The sequence below is a fragment of the Oncorhynchus keta genome, chromosome 20 (genome assembly GCF_023373465.1).
Source record: "Oncorhynchus keta strain PuntledgeMale-10-30-2019 chromosome 20, Oket_V2, whole genome shotgun sequence".
Taxonomy (NCBI): Eukaryota; Metazoa; Chordata; class Actinopteri; order Salmoniformes; family Salmonidae; genus Oncorhynchus; species Oncorhynchus keta.
In genome coordinates, this window is record NC_068440.1 from 14,013,622 (window position 1) to 14,024,599 (window position 10,978).

The window sequence follows — 10,978 nt, forward strand, 5'->3', positions numbered from 1 at the left end:
GACTGTTGGAGCATGACCTGTACGCCAAGGCTGAGAAATGCCTGTTCTTCCAACAGTCTGTCTCCTTCCTAGGGTACCGCATTTCCACTTCAGGGGTGTAGATGGAGAGTCACCACATAAGTCGTACGTAATTGGCCGACTCCCACCACGGTAAAGGAGGTGCAGTGGTTTCTAGGGTTGGCCAACTACTACCGGAGGTTTATCTGGGGCTTTGGTCAGGTAGCGGCTCCCATTACCTCAATGTTGAAGGGGGGACAGATGCGTTTGCAGTGGTCGGCTGAGTCGGACAGGGCTTTTGGTCAGCTGAGGGCTCTATTTACCTCGGCTCTCATGCTGGCTCATCCGGATCCGTCTTTGGCGTTCATAGTGGAGGTAGACGCGTCCGAGGCTGGAATAGGAGCCATGCTCTCTCAGTGGTCGGGTACGCCACCAAAGCTCCGGCCCTGTGCCTTCTTTTCGAAGAAGCTCAGCCCGGGGGAGCGAAACTATGACATGGGGGACCAGGAGCTGTTGGCTGTCGTCAAGGCTTTGAAGGCGTGGAGACATTGGCTTGAGGGGGCTAAACACCCTTTTCTCATCTGGACGGACCACTGCAATCTGGAGTACATCCAGGCGGCAAGGAGACTGAACCCTCGCCAGGCAAGGTGGGCCATGTTCTTTACCCGTTTTGTTTTCACCCTGTCCTACAGACCAGGTTCCCAGAACGCGAAGGCAGCCGCACTGTCCCGGATGTATGACAGAGAGGACCAGTCCATGGATCCCACTCCCATTCTCCCGGCCTCTGCCTGGTGGCACCGGTAGTGTGGGAGCTGAACTCGGACATTGAGAGGGCGTTACGTACAGAGCCCACTCCCCCCAGCTGGGTGTCTATACGTTACGTTTGCTGTCCGCGACCATTTGATCTATTGGGCCCACACGTCACCCTCCTCTGGTCATCCGGGCATCGGTTGGACAGTGCGCTGTCTTAGTGGGAAGTACTGGTGGTCCACCTTGGATAATATAGTGCGTCTTCATCCCACAGAGATTGTAGGCTATTGTAGGCTAATAAAGAAGAAGCCTTTTGAACTTAGACTTGGCGCTCCAGTACCACTTGCCGTGCTGTAGACGAGAGAACAGTCTATGACTAGGGTGGCTGGAGTCTTTGACAATGTTTAGGGCCTTCCTCTGACACTGCCTGCTATAGAGATCCTGGATGGCAGGAAGCTTGGTCCCAGTTATGTATTGGCCGTAAGCACTACCCTCTGTAGTGCCTTGCGGTCATAGGCCGAGCAGTTCCCATACCAGGCAGTGATGCAAACAGTCAGGTTGCTCTCGATGGTGCAGCTGTATACATTTCTTGAGGATCTGAGGGGGAATAGGCTTTGTCGTGCCCTCTTCACGACTGTCTTGGTGTGTTTGGACCATGATAGTTTGTTGGTGATGTGGACACCAACGAACTTGAAGCTCTCAACCTGCTCCACTACAGCCCATTTGATGAAAATTAGGGGGTGCTCAGTCCTCCTTTTCCTGTAGTCCACAATCATCTCATGGATGCCAAGGGAAGCCAAACTTCCCGTCAAAAATGTACCCCCACCACCCCTAAAAAAACATACAAAATAATGAATCTTTCGTCTCTCTGTGTTTCATACATTTCCTACAATTCGCAAGAGGCTGACTGTATCTCACTGGAGAAAGCATCTGAGCGACCTAAACAGTGGCCCTCTGTCTCAGCATGTGAAGCAAATCTATCTGATGCAGTCTGGTCAGAAAGAGTATGGCATAAATCCCTATTTCCATGCATGGAAATAGGGATTTTACCTAATTCTCAGTACTGGCCAATGATTATAACTGCAATTCTGACCCAGTCATAAATTCATACATTTGATAAATGTTTGATAAAATACATGTTTTTCCTCATCACTCTACACACAATACCCCATAATGACAAAGTGAAAACAAGTTATTAGACATTTTTGAAAATATATTACGAATAAAAACAGAAATAACCTTATTTACATATGTATTCAGACCCTTTGCTCTGAGACTCCAAATTGAGTTGTATCCTGTTTCCATTGATCATCCTTAAGATGTTTCTACAACTTGAGTGGAGTCCACCTGTGGTAAATTCAATTGATTGGACATGATTTGGAAAGGAACACACCTGTCTATATAAGGTCCCACGGTTAGTGCATGTCAGAGCAAAAAAAACAAGCCATGAGGTTGAAGGAATTGTCCTTAGAAGTCTGAGACAGGTTTGTGTAGAGACACAGACATAGGGAAGGGTACCAAAACATGTCTGCAGCATTGAAAGTCCCCAAGAACACAGTGGCCTCCATCAAGCTGGCCGCCCAGCCAAACTGAGCCATCGGGGGAGAAGGGCCTTGGTCAGGGAGGTGACCAAGAACCCAATGGTCAATTTGACAGAGCTCAAGAGTTTCTATGTGGAGATGGGAGAAACTTCCAGAAGGACCACAATCTCTGCCCACTCCGCCAATCAGGCCTTTATGGTAGAGTGGCCAGATGGAAACCACTCCTCAGTAAAATGAGTTCTTACTGGTTGGTAGGTGATCAAATACTTATGTCATGAAATAAAATGCAAATTAATTAGTTAAAAATCATACAATGTGATTTTCTAGATTTTTACTTTAGATTCCGTCTCTCACAGTTGAAGTGTACCTATGATAAAAACTACAGACCTCTACATGCTTTGTAAGTAGGAAAACCTGCAAAATCGGCCAAGGCATATGAACTAACAGGTTAAAGAGCAAGCAACACAATTATCACAACACATAGGTTGTAATATGGCATTTGTTCTGTATTTACATTTACATTTAAGTAATTTAGCAGACGCTCTTCTCAAGAGCGACTAACAAATTGGTGCATTCACCTTATGACATCCAGTGGAACAGCCACTTTACAATAGTGCATCTAAATCTTTTAAGCAGGGGGGGGGTGAGAAGGATTACTTTATCCTATCCTAGGTATTCCTTAAAGAGGTGGGGTTTCAGGTGTCTCCGGAAGGTGGTGATTGACTCTGCTGTCCTGGCGTCGTGAGGGACGTTTGTTCCACCATTGGGGGCCAGAGCAGCGAACAGTTTTGACTGGGCTGAGCGGGAACTGTACTTCCTCAGTGGTAGGGAGGCGAGCAGGCCAGAGGTGGATGAACGCAGTGCCCTTGTTTGGGTGTAGGGCCTGATCAGAGCCTGGAGGTACTGAGGTGCCGTTCCCCTCACAGCTCCGTAGGCAAGCACCATGGTCTTGTAGCGGATGCGAGCTTCAACTGGAAGCCAGTGGAGAGAGCGGCGGAGCGGGGTGACGTGAGAGAACTTGGGAAGGTTGAACACCAGACGGGCTGCGGCGTTCTGGATGAGTTGTAGGGGTTTAATGGCACAGGCAGGGAGCCCAGCCAACAGCGAGTTGCAGTAATCAAGACGGGAGATGACAAGTGCCTGGATTGGGACCTGCGCCGCTTCCTGTGTGAGGCAGGGTCGTACTCTGCGGATGTTGTAGAGCATGAACCTACAGGAACGGGACACCGCCTTGATGTTAGTTGAGAACGACAGGGTGTTGTCCAGGATCACGCCAAGGTTCTTAGCGCTCTGGGAGGAGGACACAATGGAGTTGTCAACCGTGATGGCGAGATCATGGAACGGGCAGTCCTTCCCCGGAAGGAAGAGCAGCTCCGTCTTGCCGAGGTTCAGCTTGAGGTGGTGATCCGTCATCCACACTGATATGTCTGCCAGACATGCAGAGATGCGATTCGCCACCTGGTCATCAGAAGGGGGAAAGGAGAAGATTAATTGTGTGTCGTCTGCATAGCAATGATAGGAGAGACCATGTGAGGTTATGACAGAGCCAAGTGACTTGGTGTATAGCGAGAATAGGAGAGGGCCTAGAACAGAGCCCTGGGGGACACCAGTGGTGAGAGCGCGTGGTGAGGAGACAGATTCTCGCCACGCCACCTGGTAGGAGCGACCTGTCAGGTAGGACGCAATCCAAGCGTGGGCCGCACCGGAGATGCCCAACTCGGAGAGGGTGGAGAGGAGGATCTGATGGTTCACAGTATCGAAGGCAGCCGATAGGTCTAGAAGGATGAGAGCAGAGGAGAGAGAGTTAGCTTTAGCAGTGTATTGGCTTCCCCGTTGATTTTACATACGCACAGCTACTGTATTTTAAATACTTTATTGTATGGATATGAAGGCTATGCCTACATTCAAAGGAAGATGGTGACTGTTTCTTCTACATGACAGGAATCTGATCTCTGGTCAAGTCTGTAGGGTCAACACACGTAACGTGTTCATCGGTAGGCCTAATCGACTGGTAAACATGCAGAGAAAATGTTTGTTTTGTTCTGCTACTTAAAGACAGGGAGAGATGGCTTAAAGGTCCAATGCAGCTGTTTTTATCTCATTATCAAATCATTTCTGGATAACATTTCATTCCCTAAATTGTATTGTTTTAAATTAAAACATTACAAAATAAACTGAAATAGCTGCTTAGCAAAGAGCAATTTCTCAAACAATAATTTTGCTACTGTAGGACTGTCTGGAAGTGGTTTGGGTGGGGAGGGGGAAAATGAAGATTTTCTTTTATTGGCAAAGAGATTTGGAACTCTTTTTCTTATTGGTCTATTAACAAATTTAAAGCATGTTGACGTCACCACAGAAGGCCAAAACTCCCTCCCAAACAGCTCTTACACTAGGAGGGCATTATAATCATTTTCACAATATTATTACAAACTCGATGTGTGGAAATATATATAAAACATGGGCACTGGGCCTTTAATGCAGAGAGATAAGATAATCTGTGTTAGTCCCTCTGTATCACCCTGCCTTTTCCACAGCTAATCTAATCAACTCATTCATTGCTGATGACCTTTCCAATATCAACAGTGGACTCTGCAATAAAGAGCCCATTCTTGAAAAATCTAATTTAGAGAAGTCATTACCAATTTGAAAAAAATAGATGAAAACAGATAACCTAGTGCCTATTTATAACGTGTCATATACCTTGATCAATATCGATATCTAAGTACACATAGCTTTATGAGTAGCCTACATAGCCTAATTTAACCTCCCCACTGGGCATACAACGAATGGTTGAATCAATGTTGTTTCCATGTCACATCAATGATGTTGAATCAACTTGGAAAAGAAGTTGAATTGACTTCCCTACCCAGTGGGCTATGGCTTGATTATTTCTCAAATGTGTAGGCCTATATGAAATGTAGAATAAAACAGGCAGTTAGTTTGTAGGCTATATGTATAATATTTAAAGCAAATAATATGCTAATCTCCTTCAGACATAGCTCAAAAAGTATTGGAACATAGATATTTTTCTTGTCATTTTGGCTCTGTAGTCCAATACTTTGGATTTTAAATGACACAATGACTATGAGGTTAAAGTGCAGACTGTTTGCTTTAATTTTAGGGTATTTTCATCCATATCGGGTGAACTGTTGAGAAATTACAACACAATTTGTTAGATGCATTTGTGTTTGTTTTGGTTGCATTTCAGATTATTTTGTGTCCATTAGAAATTAATGGTAAATAATGTATTGTGTCATTTTAGACACTTTTGTCGTAAATAAGAATAGAATATGTTTCTAAACACGTCTAAATTAATGTGGATGCTACCATGATTAAGGATAATCCTGAATGAATCGTGAATAATGATGATCCTATGTCTAGAGGAGATCATTTTTTTAAATGGTAGAGAACAGAGAAAACAACAACATATGTCACTGTCCAAATACTTTTGTAGCTCACTGTAGACCTCGCCTTGATTTGAAAAATTGTTTTTCACTGCAACTGGGCAACATGCATGAATTAAAAGGTAGACCACTTATTTAGTGTAAATCCGATATTGTTGGAGGCAATTCTGGCTACATGTTCTGGCAGAACCATTTTTTCGTTTAATATTCTCTAGGCCACTATGCCATCACACCTTTCACTTTCCCAAGCATACCCCGTTCATTTGAACTGTGTAAAGCTATGACTTCGTTGATATCGTGGAACTTTTGATAAGGGCAACAGGGGGTATGTTTTCATTTTATTTGGCTCTTGGTTCAATTTAAGAACGACAATTTGTCGCCTTAATTCCAGTCCATTTTTTAATACGTGTAGTTGCTATATTAAACGCGCAACGTTAGTGGATTCCAGGCTAATTGGATCGGGTTATATAACCCTTTCGATGAGTAATGCATTCACTTCTCAAACGTCATTCACACAGGTTATTTGTAGTTTACAAAACGAGCGTCCCCACCAGTGAACTGTTCCGAAGTGTTTCGTACCAGCGGGACAGTGTGAATTTAGGAACTCCAACGGGGAGGGACAGATGCAAGGTTGCAGTCCAGTCTGCATTATGTTCATCTGTTCATAACTGTTCCACTGCTACATTCAAACGCTGCGGAGGCAGGTGGTCTTTTCGGATGGTGCGGACCTCCAAAAGCGGACCTGTGGAACATTGGCATCGGAGCAACTGAAGCCCACTGAACTGATTACCGTCCATTCAAGTCAGGTGAGAGCTCATCTGTAATGTTAGGCAGACTTTTACATTCACGTCCGATATGTATTTCCTGTCATTGTTAGTTGGATAACTTTCCATTGCACATAGATCGAATTCATGTTTATGACAAGCGCACTTGTCTGTTTCAATTCTGAAAAGGGATACGTGTCTCCGGAATCACCAAGGCTACTTGATTTTGTTAAATTGCTTGACCATAAAGCATCTTTTCTAATATTAGCTGTCTCGTTTGAATAACTAAAGCAGGCGGCAGGTAGCCTAGCGGTTATGCGGTTGGCCCAGGAACAAGGAATAACGCCTCGTTATTCCCGAGGCGATGTGCGCTTAAGCAAGGCACTTAACACTCATTTGCTCAATGGGCGCTGTGCTACTATGGCTGAACCTGTAAAACAACACATTTCACTGCACTTATGTGACAATAAAACATATGTTTTCCCAATTATATTTTGTTGATAACACTTCGGAGAATATGATATGATTTGAAAGAATATCTGAATAAATAAGATGTATTTTATCCATCTAAAACATGCATAGCCTAATGTTCTTAGATCTTTTCTGTTTGCTGAAATGTAATTAATTGTATTTCGCCTACAGAGCAAGTAGGCTATACTAAGTTTGCAATGTTTCAGCCTCCGCGTACTTATTTCTGTCCATTGATGCAAACTATAAAAATTGAATATTATAGGCTAGATAAGCATAGTTAATTTTGAATGATTGCGTATCATTTTCAATATTAAATTATAACGTTACCCAATTGTCAACTTGCCAACTTGCCATTATGTTATAATGGATGGTGTTTAAAAACATGAATTTGTATCTACAATGTACATTGTGTAATTAGTTAATAAACTCCCTTACTGCATGATGTTTCCATATGGCCCATACTATCACTTCGTTGCTACTCCTTCCTATACCATACATGATTATGATTAAAACGTGTACATTTCTCCTTAAATGAAAGAGTGGCAATCGTTACAAGGGTTAGTTAAGAATGGTTAGTCTTCATTTTAAGCAAGTTTTCATAAATCAATTTCATAATAAAATGAGAAAAAAATTACAATGAGACCATATGGCAACGCTGTGTGACAATGGTAGTAAACCTCCAAAATCAGTACAGTGTCTTCAGAAAGTATTCACACCCCTTGACTTTTTCCACATTTTGTTGTGTTACAGCCTGAATTAAAAATGTATTAAATGTAGATGTTTTTATCACTGGCCAACAATATCCCATAATGTCAAAGTGGAATGGTCTATTTTTTTAAATTTACAAATGAAAGCTCACATATATTGAGTCAATGTATTCAACCCCTTTGTTATGGCAAGCCTAAATATGTTCAGGAGTAAAAATGTGCTTAACAAGTCACATGAAGTCACATGGACTCACTTTGCATGCAATAACAGTGCTAACATTATTACAAAGTGTTATGTTTGGGGGGAATCCAATACAACACATTACCAGTTTCCATATTTGCAAGCATAGGGGTGGCTGCATCAAGTTATCGGTATGCTTGTAATCATTAAGGACTGGGAGATGAATTCACCTTTCAGCATGGCAATAACCTAAATCACAAGGCCAGATTTTATTTTATTTTTATTTCACCTTTATTTAACCAGGTAGGCTAGTTGAGAACAAGTTCTCATTTGCAACTGCGACCTGGCCAAGACAAAGCGGAGCAATGCGACACATACAACAACACAGAGTTACACATGGAATAAACAAAACATACAGTCAATAATACAGTAGTACAAAAGAAAACAAAAAGTCTATATACAGTGAGTGCAAACATCTACACTGGAGTTGCTTACCAAGAAGACAATAAATGTACCTGAGTGGCCGAGTTACAGTTTTGATTTAAATATACTTGAAATCTATGGCAAGACCTGGAAATGGTTGTCTAGCAATGATCAACAACCAATCTGACAGAGCTTGTGGAGTTATGGGAAAATGTTGCACAATCTCGGTGTGGAAAGCTCTTAGAGACTTACCCAAAAATATTAATTTACATTTTAGCAGACACTCTTATCCAGAGTGACTTACACTAGTGAGTGCTTACATTTTCAGACTGGTCCCACATGTGAATCAAACCCACAACCCTGGTGTTGCAAGCACCATGCTCTACCAACTGACCTACATGGGACCTCACAGCTGTAATCACTGTCAAAGGTGCTTCAACAAAGTATTGACTCGGGTGTGAATACTTATGTAAATGAGATATTTCTGAATTTGAAAACCATTTTTAAAAAACTGTTTTTGCTTTGTCATTATGGGGTACTGTGTGTAGATTAATGAGGATAAACATGTATTTAATCCATTTTAGAATAAGTCTAATGTAGTAAAATGTGGGAAAAGTCAAGGGGTCTGAATACTTTTAGAATTTTGAAGAATACCAATTATAAATACCTTAAGAGCTTAGTTCAACTATAACCCATCATAACCTAAAATATAAGGTTGTTTTAATTCATAGTTTGTTAATAACCATGTATAGCTTAAATATTGTCCTTGCTTCTTGCCACACGCAGATAATACTGATATGAGAGTGGTTATATTTCTCAAGCCCCATCCCTCAGATTTATGGCAAACCCAGTGGTGAGGCTGCCATTTTGTTGTTTTTCAAATACATTTTGAAATTAATCTTATGATGGATGTTTTCATAACAATACATCCCCCGAAATGATCAAACAAGTATGGCTTTGATATGTGACACCATTTCATTTAATCAGATGAGCAATGTCGCTTTAGGCATGACAAATAATATGCATATCTCCTTTTCTTGCAGGAAATGGAGGACAATCAATAAATGTACATTAACTTGTCATCGGACCAACCAGGAATGACCTGTCTTTTACCATTGTAAAAGCTTCTTCTTGACAGCTTCTTCTACACAGCCATAATTCAGAATTCTCTCAACTGCTCTTTTGGGTGGGTTTTCTCCTGGCCACATCCAAAATGTCTGAGGCTGACTTCCAGAGACTTGAGATGTTGTACCAGATCCTGCACAAGGACCCCTCCTGCAACCATTCCCACCTGACCTTCCATAACACCAGCATGGTATACAATCTGGACTTCCCTGGCGATGGCTCCCACTGGCTGCGCGCCATCATCTCCGTGGTGTACTGTGCCGTGGCCACCGGCGGACTGCTGGGCAATCTTCTCGTGCTGTACCTTCTCTGCTCCACCCGGACCATCGTCAAGAGTGCCATCAACTTCTTTGTGTTCAACCTGGCCCTGGCTGACTTGCTACTCTCCGTGGCGCTGCCATTCTGGGCAGTAGACATCACCCTGGACTACAACTGGCCTTTTGGTTTGGCCATGTGCAAGGCCGTGTCCCTCCTGACGGGCCTCAACGTCTATGCCAGTTGCTTCTTCCTGATGGCCATGAGCTTGACCCGCTACTGTTCAGTGGCTACTGCACTCAAGCCCGCTGCACCACTCGGTCACAAGCTTTGTGATTCCCGGGTAACTACCGCACTTATATGGGCCGGGGCACTGGTGGCTGCTGCACCGCGTGCCGTGTTCGCTGATCTCAACAGAGTAGGCATGGCCAATGACACTGCATGTCTGCTCCGCTTCCCTAAAGGTACGAATTGGCTGGCTGTCAACCAACTCCTGAGGCTTCTGTTTGGCTTCCTGTTGCCCTACTTCATCATGATCCTCTCCTACCTGCTCCTGCTGCGCTTCCTCTGCCGGCACAAGCTGAACGGTGTCAACCCACAGCGACAGGCTCATGTCTCCAAGTCCGTGGCAGTTGTGGTGCTCTCCTTCTGCACCTGCTGGTTCCCGTATAACGTGCTAACTCTCTGGAGTGCGCTGATCCAACTAGATCTAACAGAAATCAGTCCCTCCTACTACTTTGTCCAGACCTACCTCTTCCCCTTGGCCAACTGTCTGGCCTTCACCAGTTGCTGTCTCAACCCTGTCATCTACTGCCTCATTCGCAGGGAGTACCGCAAGGCCCTGCGCACCCTGGTCTTGAAGTCAAGTCTCGCAATCGCTTCCAAAGCCTGCCTCTCGGCAGTCAACTCCAATGAGGGCCAGAACCGCGATGGACAGCTGGGCATCCCGCTCAACAATATGGAAAGCCACACGGCCCAGTCTTACACCAAGAGGTCAGCACTACCCTCTACCAGTCTATCGCTGGGTCCCAGTCCCAAGGGCCTCTGTCCGCTCAATGACCTCACCTGAGGAGGATATCGCTGAACCTCAGACATAGATTAATTAAAGCTTCAATTCAATTGTGTTGGTGTTTTCGCATGGGTATGACAAAGCTTTTTTTCCTTTACCAAAAACAAAGTTGTATCTATATTATGAGACAAATGCCTTGTTGCCTTTTGCATGAACACGACAAGGGTGTGAAGTTTTGTGAACATCATCAGGACATTCCTTCTTATTGCCATTCAAATTATGCATTGTGTTGTTTTCTATAGTTTGTGGGATCATTTATTAAATTAAACTTAATTATTGCAAGGGAAAGCA

The 10,978-nt window shown here is 43.6% G+C and overlaps 1 protein-coding gene across 1 annotated transcript; it reads left to right on the forward strand.

Annotated features, from left to right (window-relative positions):
- Positions 1–9,451: 9,451 nt before the first annotated feature.
- On the forward strand, positions 9,452–10,687 carry LOC118398957 (relaxin-3 receptor 1-like). The gene has a single exon (XM_035794726.1). It carries the CDS (start codon positions 9,452–9,454, stop codon positions 10,685–10,687), a length of 1,236 nt encoding a protein of 411 aa, XP_035650619.1.
- Positions 10,688–10,978: the final 291 nt, after the last annotated feature.